The sequence below is a fragment of the Falco punctatus genome (assembly GCF_963210335.1).
Source record: "Falco punctatus genome assembly, chromosome: 13".
Lineage (NCBI taxonomy): Eukaryota > Metazoa > Chordata > Aves > Falconiformes > Falconidae > Falco > Falco punctatus.
The window spans coordinates 6,975,697-6,994,819 of record NC_137593.1 but is presented as its reverse complement, the minus strand read 5'-3'; the positions used below and the strand labels follow the sequence as shown (position 1 = coordinate 6,994,819).

The window sequence follows — 19,123 nt, the reverse complement described above, 5'->3', positions numbered from 1 at the left end:
TATGACCTGCTTTATTAGGTGTGGAAGATTCTCAACTTGTTGTGCCTGCACATGCAATGGATAAGATGTTGATGCATCTTCCCAGAAGTCAGTGGGTGGCAATGAGAATTAGGTACCAACTTTGACCTAAAAATACACGTGCTGTGGGAGAAAAAAAAATGAGTGTAGACGGAAAGAAAAAGAAAAAAAAAAAAAAAACAAACGAAATACAAAACCCAAAGACAGATGCAAACACAGAAAAGCAGCATGCATACATGTAATATGCTGGCATGCAAACAAAGAAAGCCATGCGTGCTACCAGTACACGTGAATTAATATTGTTAGAACGTAGAACAGGAAAATAGAAAGATCTCCCTGTTTTGCCTGCTATTAACTCACCATCCTCAGTTGGGACATAGATATTTAAATAGAGGCAGTCTTCATTCTGATCTTGTACATAGGTGGAAACTACATCCAAGTTATTAGTAAACCACACGGGAAGCATGACTTCAGGCAGCCTGCCTTCTATAATGTTCTGGGGGCACACTGGAGCAAACTGAGTGGTATTTTTGATATCTGCCCAGGGAGATGGAGGCTCAGGAGGCTGGAAGCGGCGCTCCCCTGTTGGAGGGGCAGCATACGGAACCCCAAGAAACTGAATAACGGGCCCCAGAATCTCATTATTAAGTTCCTTCTTAATCCCTCTTATCTTGCCAAAGTTGGTGGTCACCACTGGGTTGGTATCATCCAATTTTTGGGAGGACACAGCTGCAGCGTGAAGCAAAAATCCAAGTATACAAAAAGCAAAAGTGGCATTCAATCCCATGTGTAACAGGCGGACTATCATCGCTCTCCATACACAGTTCAGCCACACGGATCTTGGAAAGGCCATGGTCCCACATTAGTTGTGTAACTACAATGAAGCAATCTGATTTGTATCCACTGGTGTAAAAACAGGGCAACTGAAGGAAACGGATCAAGTTTCCTAAATAGGTGCCTGTCAGAAAAATCTCGAAAGGCTTTTCATGCGGTAAGTATCTTCCATTGATTTCACACTTATTGAAGCTGCATCTTCACTCAGCACTATTTATCAGACTACATCCTATTGACAATTCTGTTTTCCATAGCAGCAATATGAAGAGAGCAGCCATTTACTGCAGAATCCCCTCTTATAAATCAAATCCAGTTAGCCGCAGGTCTATATCCTGGAGAAAATGAAAATAAATCATTAGTATGAAAGAGCTAATATGAGCAGAGTGATAACTAGATGTTTCACAAGTTATTTACATACATTAATAGTTGCTAGAGTCATGTAAGTAAAATTGCAGTAGTTTATGGGTCCATGAAATGGTGGGTGAAGCACTGATTACGGGATTATCTATAATGTCACCTGTTGAATTTATAGAGATTTTTTTAGAAGAAACAGGACTCACAGAAAATACAGTTTTAAATTCACCTTTTTAAGGGTAAGTGCTTTGCTGACAGGCTCCATTACATAAGTGTTTATGTTAATATTTTAACTTAATCAGCTCATAATCAATTTTCACCTTGTTTGCACAGGTTGATTTATCAAAATGAAAGTAATTATTTCTTAAAGCAGAAGATAGTGAAATTAATATAGACAGGCATACTGAAGACTCAAAGGCATTTTATTTCACCAAAAGCAGATTATGATAAATACAAACTTTTTTTGTTCATTTTGAAATACAACTTCTGATAAAAACATCAAGGCAACTGGAACATATTTGTAAGGATAACACGAATTACTGTGCTTATTCATGATAACCTGAATTACCACACTTGATATGGTTTTCTTACTCCACAAGTTTCTGATGAAAAACACCTCCAGAGTGAAATGTTCACATCAACGAAAGGCCAAAATCTGCTCCCCCTGAAGTGAATGGCAAACTCTGAATTTGCACGGGAGTATAACTGGACCTCAGTGGTTTGGTTTAGTTTGGTTTTCTTTTCAAAACAGATTTGGAAAAGGATATGAACAATCCGTTCAGGGATGGAGCTGTATATCACATTTTTTACTTCAGACCAATCCTGCATTCCTTATAAACTACTGATTTTAATGAAAAATGAAAATGCATGATGAATGTACTCAATCCCTACCGTCCTTAATTTATAACATAAACAATAAAAGTTCCCATAGGGCAGTAGAAATCTTATCTTTTATATACCCACACACTGACTGAACAATATCCTAGAAAAAAAATGTTAGGATCAGAGACTGTATAATCTCAAATTCCAGATCTTATTTTCAACTACTTTCGCTCAGAGGTTGTCACACAAGGCTGTGTTCCAGCACTTCTGAAAATTGCTCAGTGCATATCATTATATCTTCCATATTCATGTTAAACATATTTCCAACACGACTTACAAAATCCTATTATTTAAGATGCAGTGTTATACACAACATAGCAGTGTGATCTTACACTCCCTATTAAGCAGTGTATAATGCACAAGAAATGTGTTTTGCTTTGTATAGGAAACATTTTAAACCACCTGCTTTTGAAACAGCATTGGCAGCTTTAATGAGAATTGTTTTTTTTTATCATGTCTATACACATTGTAGAGAGAATTCAAAAGAACGGCTTGTCTAATAGTCAGACTACCCTGCAGTTTGGGTTATTAAAAAGGAGATTGTAAAAGCTATATAGGACAGCAGGAGATTTGGTTCATGTCTAGTGTTCCTTTAGCTCTGAACAATCTATCTCAGGAGGCAATAAGGAGATAGATGAAGCTTTTCCGCAATTTTCTCTCTCCCTTTCTTTCTCTGCTAATTCTAACACCTTCACTGTGAAACTGCATTAACAAACAAGCTTATATCCTTTATTCTCCAGCTTCAGATTCTCACCATTTGCTGGAAACACACCAATTTAGCTGCAGAAAATAATTCCCCAAACTTGATGTACGTGTTTGCATTTAGTTCAATAAACTTACACAGAATGGCATGCAGACAATTGCCTTTGGGAAGACTGTTGCTTTGTTGCATCTCAAATTTTGAAGAGAGTAGGATATTACTTGCGAAATAGTAAAGGTGGAGTACATAAGCAGGTGCCAGAGCAGAAGGCACCTAGTACAACTTTGCTTTTCTGAGTTGATGTACAGTAAGTCATGGAAAGATGGTAGATTATTCCTCAGTGGTAGTCAAAACCCTCCACAGATTTAAACCTTTTCCACGAGGTCTTAAAATCCACAGGGGTTTGTTGTTTGGTTTCGTTTTTTTCTGTCAGGAATGGAAATCTGTACTCTCTTTTCTTTCTCAACTTTGTAAATAGTGAGAACTTAATCTTAAGTAGACCTCCTGCTAATTTACATTGTCTGGGGAAGGTCTGAGGACAAAAAAAATTCAACATAGCTGTGCCAAATAGCATCCTTTTCATTTCAAGCTGCTGAGCTGGTTCAATGGGGAAAATTACCAAGATACTACTAATAATTCACTTAACACTTTCACTCAAAAAAACTTAGACCTGTTTTCAGATCCAAGACAACTTTTTAATACGCTTTTGATACCTAAAATGGTAAATTCAATGTAAATATAAATTCCACCCAAATCCTAGAGCTGAGCTATAGTTTTAAGCTTGTCTATCAGCTGTTTTGTCATTGCAGATGAACAGCTCTGCTGTGATCTAAAGTTCTGGTTTGTCTCCCATGGAGAAGGTTTTCATAGAACCACAGACTGGTCTGGGTTGGCAGGGCCCTTAAAGCCCACCTAGCTGCAGCTCCCTGCCCTGGGCAGGGCCACCTCCCCCCAGCCCAGGTTGCCCCCAGCCCCGTCCAGCCTGGCCTTGAGCCCTGCCAGGGACGGGGCACCCACAGCTGCTCTGGGCAGCCTGGGCCAGCGCCTCCCACCCTCAGGGTAAAAAGTTTCTTCCTTATATCTAATCTATATGTATTCTTTTTCAGCCTTAAGCCATCACCCCTTGTCCTATCACCACATGCCCTTGTAAAGAGCCCCTCTCCAGCTCTCTTGCTGGCCCCTCCAGGTATGAAAAGGCTGCACCAAGGTCTCCCCAGAGCCTTCTCTTCTCCAGGCTGAAGCACCCCAACTCTCTCAGCCTGTATCATAGGAGAGGTGCTTTTACTCTACGACTGAGACAGGAGGCTAAAAAGGTACAAACTCAATGCTGTGTTTGGCTATTCCTAAAAAATTAACTATCAGGCAGCAGCTAGCTTCAGTGACTGGGTTTATAGGCTATACAGGGCAGTAAATTGAAAAGCACTTGCAGAATTGGAATCAACAGATTTTCATTGTATTTGCAACTTAAATTTTGGATTTCCCACCACCCCCCCCCCCAGCCTTTCTTTTTACACAACTAAGTAACAGGGGGGGTGGGGGTGGGGGTGGTGTGGGGGCAGGTGGTGTTTGAGACTGAGAGGTCAAACATTCAAGCCTGTCACTGACTGCTCTGAAGCTGTAAGATTACAAACACAAACAAATAAAAAAACTGAGATTCATCAAAAATCTTGAGAGTTTTATGCCAAAATTTTATTTTGAGCACTAGGTGGAAAGACAAGCAGGCAAGTTGGCCTCGAACTTGTCTTACTTGTTGAGACAATGTTAAACAAAATTTTCCTTAGTCCTCCAGTAAGTGATCCGCGTAGGGCTTTCCCTTGGTATCTGACTTGCCTCAATGGGAATCAATGGAAAGAAAGAGAAGCAATAAACAGGAGCAGGAATGATCAGGAAGACGGGCAGGAGAGTAAACTAAAAAGTAATGATGATCAATTCGGGACAAGTTCAGCATCAAAATATTGTGGATCTGAGCAGGAGGAGGAGAAACATTTTCAGATTTTATTATTGTCTAGATGTGAGGATCACAATTGTTCCCTGTGGTAACACAAATGAATTCTACTGTAAAAGGTATTTGATAAAGTCTTTCATGGTCTTTGGAACAGACTATACTATGTAGAGGCTTTTTCTATCATCTATTATTTTATTATCTTCCTTTCTGAATTTAAATTACTTCATAGCTCAGATTCCGACATACCTTAGAGAGGCATTTAGTATGCCGAGGAGCGAACAATGCAAGATAACTTCAGCGCATCTTTGCATTTCCAATGACATAGGGCATCCCACAACAGGTCACATCTGCTGCAAACTGCAGCAGCTAAACTCCTCATTGTTACTTGTGCACAGAGCTCCAGATCTCAAGGGATGTCTTGAACTGCACCACCTGGCAATAGCTCCAATGGCTTATTAAAAACTTTAGTGGCACCCAAGACTTCTGGCCACTTTCCAGCTTCAGCACATGTAAAAGGTACTGTTATGATATCTTTACACCACCGGCTGTTTTCTTTTTAGCTGAAGATATACTCTGTGATTTGATATTCATGCTGAAAAATTCCTTTCCACCTCAGTTTGGCTAGTAAATCCCAATTGCACAAATATTCATAGAAAGTGATTGTAAGAGTGTTGAACGCCACACAATGCCACTTCATTTCAAAACATAAATGCTATTTTGCAGAACCAACTACATTTGCATCCATTTTCACTTACAACAGTCTCTACTTAGAACGAAGAGCCTAAAGATGTTTTGTGTCTCTAAAAAGAAATCCGTGTTCTAAAATACACTACAATGCCAAAAAGGAACGTGGCCCATGGAACAGAAGCCACTAAAGGAAAGACTCTGACCCAGGGTGAACGCTAGGTCAGTGTGACATACCAATTGTAAACACGATCAGACAAATCCTCAAGAGATGCATCATAGAACTTCCCATCTTTTCTTTCATGTTTCAAGTTAGCAAAGGGAAGCATTGTGTCAACTACAGCATATTTTCTATGTATTAGTAAAGATTTTGAAACAGACCCTGCTCTTGGGTATTTCCATAAATACTTGGTGAAGGGAAGAGATTTACATGTATTTAGTTCAAGAAATAAACCACCTGCATTTAAAAAAATAGGTGTATGAAATTATAATGGAGGAGGACTGCAATCCTGAACACATACACCTCAGAAGAGTACAGCTCTGGTGGGGTTTGGTTAGCTCCCACATGCCAGCATCTCCTCCACCTGAGAGAAGGTCTGGAAGTTCCAGAAAGCAGCGACAAATCCAACCCTACTGAGATGCACAGCCTTTGCTGAGACCACCAGCAAAGGTATGACCAAGACATTATTCTAATGGGCTTGTGGTCCCACCCCACAGTAGTATGAGATTACAACTGTTATGCTACATGGGTCCACAAACATCCCAGTGGTGAGGATCTCCAGATGCTACAAGCTGTGTACATGTATCACTCCCAGGTCAGAGAGATTGACTCCTCAGTGCCAGTCTCACATTTACCTTTATTTAATGTTATGTTTGGCACATAAAACCTTTACAACTAAATTAGTAAAAAATACAATATTTAAATATGTTATTCAATGCAGTGTAGTGCAAATCAGTGAAAAATTGAATTGAACTGAGTAGGTGTTATAAGACTCATTTAAATTATCATGCGTTTTTTAGCTTTGCTATATTTTTGTTCTTCCCTGTTAGTGGGAACATTCACTAATGCTAACTCATTATTAATTAGCATTTTCATGATCAAAAGATCCCTTTAAATAATTTCTGCAACTTAGTTTGCCAAAATAGGAAGGCTTCTGATCATAATTTTCTGTTAAGCTGTTTTTGAATTAGACAAATTAAACCTATGAGAAGAAGAAGGTCACTTAAGTCTCATCATCTTCCATTTACGCATATCAATAAATCATTTTCTTAAAACAGTTCTACTTCTTAGTTGAAGTAATTGTTTATATTACCAGAAGTTGGCTACAATTTTTTAATGTGGACTATAGCTGTCTGACATTTTGCACAGTAAGTAGGTAACGAAATGGTGATTTTACCCATAACAGAAAGAATGGGTAACTCTGTCACTTATGTGTAAAGTTTTAGACAGCTAAGTAATACAGATTTAAATTAAAAATGACAGATGCACTGGCTTGGAATATAATGGGCACTGAAGTGAACCTTTATTCCTTTTAGCAGCTTACAGTTAACTCTTAAATGGACCACACATCATACTTGCTTTTGAGTACTGTAACTATTCAGCCAAACGATCAAATGGCGATTCTGTTGATGTGTGCAGTGTGCTTCGGGACGTGAAGGTTTTTTGACCTACTGTAGAAATTCAACTGAACTCATGTTAATCAGAGGTCATACCAGAGGAAAAATTATCCCTGATGTTTCCAATTTCAGATCTTCAGTACTGAAACCTGCATATTGTATATCATAAAGTCAAGTGGATTTAACTTGCTTCAATTAACACTCTGTGCACATGCTTCCCATCTGATCACTCCAACAAGAGTATACTAGAACCCATCCAAAGGCCCTTGAAACTAAGTGTTCTTTTGTTGTCTCTTGCAGGTGATAGCTATAGAATTAGTAACTAAGTTCATTACCTGATATATATTTGTGGCTAACCCTTGGTGTGCTGGGGTTAATCATATGAGAAAAGTAAATTGCACTTTGTTCACTGCCTTTATTACAATTATAACATCAACAATAATACTGCTTTTAACATTAGTTCATCACCTAAGGCAAGCTTTCATACCAGATTCATAAGAAAGATACCAGGTTTTTTTATTCCTACTTTGGGGGCATTTGGAATTCAAAATTAAAACCAGCTCAAATACAGTTATTACCATTTCTGGAGAAAGAAGTCTGAAAACAAAGATGCTTGAATGAACCCAGATTTGTCTATGAATTGTTTTTCTATCTGGATACCATACAATAACAGTTCCAAAACAACAAAGCCCTTGTTGTGGAGTTAGATCAATAACCAGCTCTTCAATAAAATGAGTTCTTAAAAAAACAACCACAAAAGAAAACCCAAAACTTCCTTGTGGCACAAAAAAGACCCAGTGTTTTCCTTGCCTGATCAGATTCTGGTCTCAGTTCCATCAGGGTAATTGAGATCAAATTCCAACTCATCATAAAAGCCACAGAGGTATAAATATAATTTGTTAATCACAAACCCGACATGTCTAACTCAACTTCGAAAGTGCTCTTGAGTTGTGTTGCCATGCTTTCCAGAACTGTAGAGTGCACACTACATTTCAAGTGCAATATTGGCATTATAGGGATCTATCAACTTGAGAGTCCGTTTCCTGTGATGTAGCATTCTGTACATCTGTGACTTTACTTGTATTTGTTCCAAAATGAATTTCATGCTTAACTTGTTTTTCTTAATTAAACTTCCTTTAGCAGTTTCTAATATGTGCACTATTAAAACTCATTAGTCCCATTCATGCCTGCCTGTCATTTTTGGCTTCACATTCATGTATCAAAGAACACTGTTGCTTTATATAGGAAGCAAATTAAATAATAAATATGAGAACTTGAACGTTTTATGAGTGTCAGTATGAGAAAGTGGCTGCAAGGCCCATAAGGTTTCACACAAAAAAAGCATTACAGCTAAAGCTAACATGCTGACACATCTCTGATCTATAAAGTCTGCAGTAATGGTAGCAGTAAAGTGTTGTGCCATAGACGGGGAATTTTTCTCTCACATGAAATAGAAATAGGATATAGCAGAGGCTGTATTTACTGTTGTAAAAAAAAATTCAAATAAAATTTCCAAAAAGCTTAGAATATAACGTCATTAAATGTCTACAAAGATTTACTCTTTCCATCTGACTTCATGTGCAGCTCCTATTATTCAGCTCCTTGTCCTGTTTTCATTTTCTACCACTATCTGTGAGAAAGAAACTTATTTAAGTTATAGCAACTGGTGTCGGGTCCCCCTGTGGTCACGTCCTGGTGATGCTGACCCGGCCTCCAGCCCCAGAAGTGTTTCCTAACCCAGCAGCCAGGTCTGGTGGCAACTTACTCAGTGCCCAGGTCTCCACCAAAGTGACCCACCTTTGTGAAACCAGCTGAAGAAACAAAAGCACCATCCCCCAACACCTATTTTACACAGATTTGAGGATGTCAAAATATTCAGTATGTCTATGTAGTAAGGTTTCCTCAAAAGAAGTTGTCGTTTTCTCCTCATGAGTATTTCTAACACTATGTGCCTACATAACACTTTACTGCTTTCAAGAACTTTTTTGGAAGCTGGGGGACGGGGTTGGGAAGGCAGAAGTTAAAGAAGGATTTTAAGTTCAGATATTGAACTTAAAAGCTTCAGACAAGATGGAATTCAATCAAAGTATAAAATACAACATAAAAGTATTTCCCTCTTTAAATTCCCAGAACCAGTTCAAAAAGTGGGCTAGTGGCATCTCTAGGCAGGATGCAATTGAGGAGATTTAAAAAACATATTTTTAAATTTCCATTTAAGTTCTCTGCTTGGTTGAAGGAATATGAGTGAAATATAGTATTTGTAAAGTGTCCTTGACCACTTTTATGATTTTAAAGTCATGTGTTGCTAATTTCCAAGCATTACATTCTCCTTTAATATGGTGCAAGAGACCTAACCAAGCATCAGTGGAAAGCAAAAGACTTCCCAAAGGCAGCACTAAACCTGATTATGCAGAAAATATTATGAGGACAAAACAGGAGATTCAACAAATGGGGGAAAGGGAACTCCAATTGCTTTTTTTTTTAATGGCCTCATCTTTTACTTGTGCACAGCAGTGGAAAAAACATTTTACACTGATGTATGCAGCCCAGACCTTTATGTGGCTTGATTGCCATAAGGATATTTACAGTAGACACTGCGCCCCATGGCTTCACAGAGGTGGTGTCCCTCCACACCACCTTTGGTTTTTTAGTGAACAGTGGCACTGCAGAGTGGGTGCGCAGAAAAACTTGAACATGGTACTAAGTAGCCAACTAGTCACTTTTTACCCCTGGATAATACATAGCATCATTAATGAGCAATTAGTAATTATGAAAACAAAGTCTGTTGGAAAACACGTGGGGTCTTCAGGGGCAGGTGGAAACATGGAGCTGAGTCACCAAGAAGTCAACACAATTTCCCCTTGTAAATGTGATAATTCAATAGTCATTCTGAGGGACGTAATGTCATCATTTATCATTAAAACTACAGGATGTGCTTGCAATGCGCGACGCATGATGAAGTTTCTCCATCAGCTTCTTTTTTTTTTTTCACATCCCCTAACTCCCTCTTTCCCTCCCTCCCTCCCTCTCAGACAAACTCCTCTGCAACAGCCGGGTAGCAGGGCAGGCATCCTCCTCTGACTGCATACGTTCCTTCAGGATGCAGAGCTCAGAAACAGGGCTACAGTAATGGAAATATGCTTTTATAATAGCCTCTATTCATCAGTCAGGATCTAATTTTTATCATTACCTGTTATACTTACCATGGATGGATATCTAGGACTAATCAGAAATTTCATCGTTTACTGGATCAGATTGATTACTGCCCAGTTCTTTATTAAAAGAAATCCACAAAGGTTTCTACTGAATGTCTGGCAAAATGTTGTCTTTTCATTATTTGCTTTCAAAGAATGTCTGTCTCTTTTTGCCCTTCTTTTTCACTATTTAATTTTTAAATAGTTTCTTTTTCATGTGATTAAAAAAACATAACAAATATGACATCAAACAAATAATTCAAAGCTAGCCAAGGATCTGTAATACAGCTCTACGTCTCTATTAGAAAGGAATGTATATTTGCTTTTAATAAAGAGAGGCAAGCCAATCCATTATGAACGGAGACCATATCTAAGCCTCTGCTTTATTCTCTTTTCCCCAGACTCCATTTGAACAATTAGAGTGGTTTATGCTTGTGTGTATGCCAGTGGATAGTAAATATACAAACTGATAATAAATGACACTACCACCATTACCACGTTCAAATCTTCCGTTCACTTGCAAATCAATTTATCTGCCTACAGCTCTGTCCCAGTCTTTAAATAACCCTCCACAGCAGACTGCTCCACCTCCAGCCAAATAATCCAGAGCAAACCCACAATGTTAAGGACGTTTAAGTATCAACAGCCAGGATATGATCTTCTTACCCTACAGCAGAAAAAGGGGTAAGATAACCAAGGCAGTGACAGGACGACAGCTCTTCTCCTTGCTTCTACGCAACTTACTGCCTTAAACAGCCTGAACACTCTCTGATGGCTTTCGTTGCTACTTCAGTTAATCACAAACAGAGGTGTTCAGCCAGATCCTGCTTCCGAGCACACTTAGCATGATTATCCTCAGCCTCATTTTTCTTTCCCCAGTCTGCATATGATACACATGAAATATAATAATAAATCGGATCTCTTCACATGTATCTAAGGTCCCCCTAACCATTTACTGCAAAGCTGCTTTTGCAACATTGCTGCAGTCTGTAGCCATAGTTCTAAGAAAACCGGTGTCATTTATCAGAAGTAACTAAGAAGCGGCCTCCTTTAACCCTGCATCATGCACCAGAAATATAGAAGGGGAAAAAAAGGAAAGGAAAAAAAAAAAAAAAAAAGCCACCCAACCTGTCTTTCCAAACATGGCTACTTAGCTTTTGGCTCCCAATCTGCAAAACTAATTTCAAAGATGCAAAAGTGGGCTGCGTGTTACAGCTGTTGAGCCCACACAAGTCTCAGTGCAGTCAATGGAAATCAGTATCTTTGAAAATCAGGGCCCTGTGAATAACAGGCTCTATTTTCTCATGTTCATTTATGTCATACATGGGTCTTTCACTTGTCAGGTGCCTGTAATAAAGTACATGCAATTTCATAAGTATCCTTTGCTTCAATTAAGCCAGCCCAGAAAAAAAGTAGGAGAAAAGGTCCCAGAGCTCAGAGCTATGCACTTTCACCAGTAACAATAATCTGTAGATGCATCAAAAATGCTGCTACTGTAAAAAAGCAAACAAACTAGAAAAACAACCTAGGTCTTAAAGGAGCACGAAAAAGTTGTTTTTAACATTGTCAGAAATACATGGTTTCAGATATGAATTATCTCTGTGAATTTATCAGCACGGTTTGGTCCCACTAAGGCTCTGGATAAATGCAAACATTGCCACACTGGATGGCAGTACTGGAAAAAATATTTCCTAAAACAATTTCTTACACTTATGCTGAAAAAAAAATATATATGCTTCATTTCAAATTCACAGAACATCTAAATGTGCTAAAAACATTCACTTCGATATTTATAGCTCCTATAAGATATATTTCCATTTTATCCTGCTGGATTTTTAATACCATAGTTGTTAAAGCTAAAACAAACTGGTCTTCCAGAAAGGAAAACCAGTGTCAAACTAAGATGATATTCCTTAAAAAGGTCAGCAAATTTACAGAAGAAAATAGCTTGCCCAGGTTGTGTCACCTGCAGCAGCAAGAACACAACACTTTAATCGAGCTCTGTTTTGTTTTATTTAAACAATTATTTTAATATAATTGCTCTGAAACCATATGCATCCTTAAAACGATTTGAGATAATATCCTCTCTCCTGATTCCAAGGTAACTTCTTTCTGGGTTTAATTATAAGTCAATTAATATTAAGTAATTTGACTGATTAATTTTAATTAAACCTGTTGAAAATTGATTTTCCTTCAGCAAGCAAAGATGAGACTCTGGTGCGATCGTCAGGAAAAAGCGCGGGGGGGCGAGGAAGATGAGAAAAAGCAGTACTTAACACCCAAGCGAGAAGATGTCTGAAGAAGGAGAGGAGGGAAAAAAAAAAAAAAAAAAAAAAAAAAAGCCCTCCATCAGGCATGGCAGCCTGGGCAGAGGCACGGCACTGCGCGCAGGCAGCGGGGCGCGCAGCAGCTCCGCACCGCACCGGGGGCCAGCGGCGGCCCCGGCCCGCCCGGGGGCAGCAAAAGTTCGCTGGGGGGCGGCGGGGGCAGGAGCCGGCGGGCGGGGCGCGCTGCGGGCAGATGCGGGGGGTGCGGGTGTAAATCCCTGCGAACAGCCAACCCCCAACCCCCCCGCAGCGGATCCTGCCTCCGCGCAGCGCCGCCGAGGCACCGCTCGGGCTCGCCGCCGCAGCCCCCGCGCAGCCCCGCACCCCAGCCCCGCTTGCAGCCGCTAAATACCATCTCCCTGCCCGCCGACACCCGCACACGCACCCGCACCGGGCTCGTAAAGCGGCACCGCAACGCGCCCCCGGGCTCAGCCCCGCGCCCCGGCCCCGCAGCCGCCCTGCCCGGCCCCTGCCCTGCCGGGGGTGCTGAGCCCGGGGCCGAGGGTGCTGAGCCCAGCCCGGCCCGGCCGCCCCTCCATCCCGGCTCGGGCTCGCCCCGCACGCCGAGAGCATCAAAGTATTTACCAGTTCACGGCCGCTTTTCTGCAATCACAGCTGAAACTGTAATTCGCTGGGTTCGCCTCCTCCGGCTCCCCCAGCCGCCGGAGCTGGAGGGCTCTCAATCGTGCCCCAGACACTTCCGAATTATAGCGATTTTTATATATTTTTCTCCCTTTTCCTCGGATGGGGGCGAGGGGAGGGGGGGACTGGAAATCCCCATCCGGAATTCAGCCTCATCCGTGCCGAGCCACCTCCATTTAAATCCGACCATCAGGCAAGCAATAGAAATGATCAAACGCTACTTCTCTCCGTCTGCAAGCAGATAATCCTACTAATCCAATAGATCTCCCCCGATCCGAAACTGCCCTCCAGACGAATGCATCCCCTTCGCTCGATGTCCGGCGGGCGAGCGCGGAGCCGCGGCGATGCCCCGAGGGGTGCGGGGGTGTTGAGGGGGGGGGGGGGGGTGCGGGGGGCGCGGGGAGGGGGGGTGGGTGTCTGTGTGTGTGAATCTTTTTTGGCTGCTGGATGCGCGGCTCGCTCAATCCGCCGAGAACCCTGCTTTTCCCCCTGTTCCACGGTTCCACTCCAAATTGCTGCTGGATGAAAAATGGTACAAAGATACCCCCAGCGGCGGCGCGGCGAACAGCGCGGGCAGCCCCGGCCCCGCTCCGCACCGCCCCGGCCCCGCTCCGCACCGCCCCGGCCCCACCTCCGGGGGACCCTCCCGGGGCCCCGGAGCGAGGCAGCTTTGGGGGTGTCCCCCCGGGAGAGGGTCCCCGCAGCCGCACGAAGCGCACGCACCCGGGTGCAGGGCGGGGGCGAGGTGCTGCCGGGGGGTGCCGTGCACACCTGCGGGCGTGCGGGCTGCTGCGCTCCCCCAGGGGTACCTGTGCGCAGCGCTCCAGCGTTGCACACCGGCAGAAAACTCGGCGAGAAGCCATGGTCTCACTCCGGCTGCCACGGTCTGCACGCAAGAGATGCGTGACTTCTTTCCTGCTGTTTCTTGAAACCATTTTTAATTATTTTTCATTGCCTACTTTCTATCTTTAATTGAGGAAAAAAGTATTATCTGATCCCGGCCTTCATGCTTTCTAGGATCACAGTGGAGAATGAAAGTTGACAACTCGGGGGATGCGGGGAGAAAGGAAGGCCGGATCAGAAGGGGAAGGAAAATAGCCCTTTGAATTCTGAAAGGTCTATTCATTTTTTTAAGAACAGCCACAATCACACACTAAAAGATTATAAGCATCCTGAGTTAAGCCTCTTGCAGACAGCTCATTAGCATCTCCTGTTATTTTAGGGGAGGCTTCCCTTCACATTCTGATAAAAATCTGTATTTTGTTGCGCGAACATGCACCTCGTTTTCAAATATTGACACTAATCAAGCACAGCACAGCCACTCATGTTTCCAAGCATGTAGCCCCAGGCGAGGTCTGAAGGTGCCCGATAATTTGATAGAATCTTACACCCGTCACCTGAGAGCACATCCCAGCGGAGCCAAGGCCAGTGCCAGCCACGCTGGGCTGTTCATGTCTACGAGTCCCACTGAGGATCTATATCTAAACGGCCATGGCAGGAAGGACATGACACGGCAGCAGTTTATCCTGTGACGTTCCTGCGTACTGGAATAATTGTGTCCTGGGCACATTTTTCACCTGTTAAGTATCAATAATTATTATAGCCCATGATTAATTTTCAAAGTCCTTTAGTTAGTACTCTGAAAATTAACTCTTTTGCTGCCACTTGAAAGCATATGGCTCTTAGATATGGGAGGAAAAGGCAGAACATACTCCTTGCTGACAGAGCAATCTTATGCATGCTGTTATGTTATTCTTGAGGGAACACTACAGGGGAAAAAAAGGCTTCAAAACTAGAATGAAAATGGGCATATGAATATCAATCACCTACCACCAGCCACAGATCAACCAACAGCCTAAAAACTATCACCAAAGAGGGCAATACCAGGTGAGCTATTCTGCTATTCCTCATCCACATAAAACCCTGGAGTAGTTTTATCTTTGGGTTGTTTTTTGTGCTGAAAAGCAAGACATAACGGTGACATAAAATAACTGCACCCTTACTGTCACTTGATAAGCCATTGACATCCAGGAGTGTAAAGTTTTCTTCTCGCTCCTTCAAGGTGGATATGTATCTTCCGCAGGTTCTCTGAGCCATCATGTGAACACCTCACTGGAGTGCTCCAAGCATCGTTTAAGCATATTGTCCCCTACTAACTATGGGGAAAAACCTACCCATTTATCCCTTTACCACTGGGGTTTTTTGGGGGGTGGGAGCTGATAATTTCCATCCAATTTGTTACAGTCCCACCTCTGGCCATCAAGCTTCCACCTGATCCTGACCCATCTTCACTTGTGCAGAAATGGCACAAAGTTGCTATCTGAGCACATTATGTTTTTGCTTAACTCCCTCTCACAGCAGTGATATGTGATATCAGTTCATACACAGCATTGCTTTTGGTCTGGCCTGTCCCCAAGGTTGGGGTCCCTTTCCAGGACTTTCCCGATGTCTTTCACTCTACTCCCCTCCTCCGTGCTTCAACATTTCACCCAGGGACCTTGGTAGCACAACAGCTGTCCTCTCATCCAAAACATGCTGGGAGTACTGGTTTATATGGGACAACAAGATTTGTCTTCAACTCCAGAAAACTGTGTGGGTCTAGAAGGGGATATAGAGTTGGGAGAACAAAGTACAAGACTAATCTCTCTGTACTGGCATGTGATAGTAATAGCTGTGTCTGAAGATAAATGTGGTTAGTAACACTGCCTAAGGCCTGATACTACTGTACTACTACTATAGTTCCTGATGCTGATTCAGTCCTCATGCAGTATGTCCTTGCTTTGAAGACCTGAGTGGCCTATACATGTTTATTTATACACATGCACACACGTATATATATACATAGATATGTATAAAGGGTGTTTGGACTCATTTGAAAGAAGGGGGAGAAGACCTTGGGGTCGATTAGAGCTTTGCTAAATATGTTTTAATCTGCTGCACGTCAAGAAATTACAGTTTTATTGAAATCAAAGGAATGCAAAACTCATTTAAAGGATGGCATTAGTTAATATTTAGTTCAGCTGAGTCTTGACAGGGATGTGTTATCTGCATTTATTAAAATAATGGAAAGAAAGACAGATAAGTTTTCATAGACTGTAAGTCCATGGAGACTTAAAGTCCAGCATCCTGCAGTACTCTAAAATTTAACTCTAATTTCTCCGTTTTAAGAACATGAAGCCCATCACACAACCCTTACGTATGCACCTCACTACGAAAAAGAGTGACACATACAATCGAAAGCTAAAAGAAAGAAGCTACCACCTACCAATCCAAGCTAAAATACATATGTGAGGTACACAAGGTTTGCACCTGAAGCATTAATGGCAAGAAAAGGTTTTTATGTGAGATGAGTTTCATGAGTTATTGAAAGATATAACTTAAGGTAGTCATATGTTTTTCTTTCAAGTATAGATTTTGTCATACTGTATTTCTCAAGAAAAACAATGAACCTTTCTAACAGGGAGAAAAGGTGAAATTGTTCAATATATAAGATTCTAAATATTCATTAATTTGCTTGTCTCAGGATAGCTCATTAATTTTTTTCTTGCAAGTAACTCCATTAAATATATTCTTTGATTTCATGAAAATTATTTAAGATTACTCACCTCTGCCTGTTTATATTCTTCAGATTGTCCCTGATTGCCAAATTTTTAATGAAATCATAATGCCTGCCTATAAGCTGCTTTAGTTAGCTGTAACTGTTAGTTAGCTGTAACTGCTAGTTAGCTGTAACTGCTTTTTTACTGCCATTCGCTTGGTTTAACCTTGCCAAGAAGAGAGCCACTTGAAGAGGCTGTCCCCCTTCACAGCACAGCCATTAAAGCTCTTCACAAAGATACGTGGGACTGGCAGTCCTTCAATCACTTCAAACACTCATCATCACTTGCTTATCATTCGCTTTCTTTAATATTGTTCTTTTGTCCTAAAACAACCAATTTTAAAAAATACGATGCTTTGCTTGTATGGCAAAGAACTCGGGAAAGCTCAGACTTTCACGTATCAAGAGTCAAGAAAATAACATGCACGTAGTCTAAGAGTTTCAGACTTTAACGGCATTCACTCTTGTCTGCAAAAGTCCCCAAGCCTGTATGCACATTCCATATGTCCTTACCACTGCCTCTTCTGCAACGCCTGACTTCAGTGCTCAGGGTCACTGGGTTTCTTCCTCCCGTCCCGTGATGGGAATCATATATTTTGTCATCTGGTAGGATTTGCATTCCAACATCATACAGGTTGTCCTCAGTGACATTCGCTTTTTATCATTAGCACCTTGTACTGGAATATTTAATTGGCTGTGTTGTCTCTGCACTGTAGATTTATTTTGGATTTTCATTTAATTAACAGCCACAACCAATAGTCTGATAGATGGCAAAGCATCCTGTGGAGTAGAATCCTACTGGATGAAAAGCTTTGCTGGAAGGTTTCAAATGCCTGTTTGGCCTGAACTTCTCAAAGGTGATTTTCTTTAAAGTACTGTGTTTCCAAAATGCAGCACTCCAGGACATGGGAAGAGGAAGTGAACAGGATGCAAGGATGAGACAGACCCCGTTCCTACAGACTCACCCCTCTCTAAATGCTGCCCTGCACTGACCAGATGCTCAGACGAGCACAGTCCACCCGCGGTTATTCTCAGTTTCAGAATTTTAGGTCCTTTCGGGTGCTGTTAAAGGACTGATATTGATAAAGAAAGCCATTGCCAGTGTTCTTACTGGAACTTAATCAGTAGATTACAACACATTACAACACTCTGCTTGCCAGGGAACTCTGAATTAATTATAAAATCCATTTCTTTGTTTATGTGGCTGTGAATACTTCTAGTCCAGAAGAGTTTTATGACTTTGTTCCTTCCCAAAATTCAGTTATTCTTTGAAGTCAGAATCTACAGTACCTGGGCTTGCAATGACCAAATACAGCAAAATATGGAGCTAGAATTTTCTTTCTTTTTTTTTTTTACCAGTTATGAAAAGCATTTATACAAAGAGTTTTCTGTTTACGCTATGTGAAAGCCAATCTGTTTCCAGGTTGTTGTTTTTTTTAATTAAAACAATTCAAACCTATAGCTGAAAAGAGTGCATACTCTATCTACTTCTGGTGCACTGAGTTTTAATGCACACAGGGACACTCCCTGTGGGGGCTGCTGCTTTAAGTCACTGCTCAGGCAGTTTATATTTATTTAGACCCAGTAAGCGAATGACGGGGAACTATGGGCCAGCCTTCACCTCTGATGTAATAAAATGGAAGTCAGAGGAACCTCATCAGAGAACTTTGTTTCCTGACCTCAGAAGAAAAACGAATCTGCAGGCTGGACCGTTAGCATCTGCAGGCAAAAATGGTAAACTGTTTTCTGCATGCATTTACCGAAGTATACCTTTTACTTTTTCACCAGCCACTTCCCATAAGCAAGGAAAGCTTCACCTTCTGTGAATTAAAACTTTCTGAATTCTCAGCACTCTCTCAGTACTGATAAAGCACTTTAGGCCCTTATTTAAACCAGTCAGTAATAAGATGATTGTGAAATACATCATGATTTTACTACCGGCTTCTCTTGGTGTCTGTTTGCCTCCTGTTATGATTGCACTGATCACTTGTTGACCGATATAATTAGCCTGGCTGCCATTATGGCTACTGGCCAAAAGAGCCAAAGATGTTTCTTAAAATTTCTTTTCAGATGCACCACATAACATGATTCATTAATCAAAACTCGTGGAGTCCCAGTTAATTTCTGACAACTGAAAAAAGATGTAATTTGAAAACACACTTAAAGAGCAGTAAGCCCATTCCCACCTAGTTTACGCAAGCTGCATATGGCCAAGGCTGGAGTGGCCTTGAGTTTGGGTAACCGGGCTGAGTCAGGGGCAGCCCCCTGGCCTGGCCAGTGACCGGGTGGAGACCTTGCTCAAACTATCTTATCCTTCCTATTTTTCAC

At 41.6% G+C, this 19,123-nt stretch overlaps 1 protein-coding gene across 8 annotated transcripts in view; it reads right to left on the bottom strand.

Annotated features, from left to right (window-relative positions):
• The window catches only part of NLGN1 (neuroligin 1), a 427,968-nt gene that overhangs the window by 330,272 nt on the left and 78,573 nt on the right, over nucleotides 1–19,123 (bottom strand). For 6 of the 8 annotated variants that reach the window (XM_080409537.1, XM_080409540.1, XM_080409541.1 and 3 more), the window contains exons 1-2: nucleotides 13,141–13,555; nucleotides 379–1,184 (exon numbers count right to left, since the gene is read on the bottom strand). In XM_080409537.1, the coding sequence (XP_080265663.1) occupies nucleotides 379–871 (493 nt within the window). In that variant the 5' untranslated portion in view covers nucleotides 872–1,184; nucleotides 13,141–13,555. The other 2 variants (XM_080409539.1, XM_080409538.1) reach the window with 2 other exon arrangements.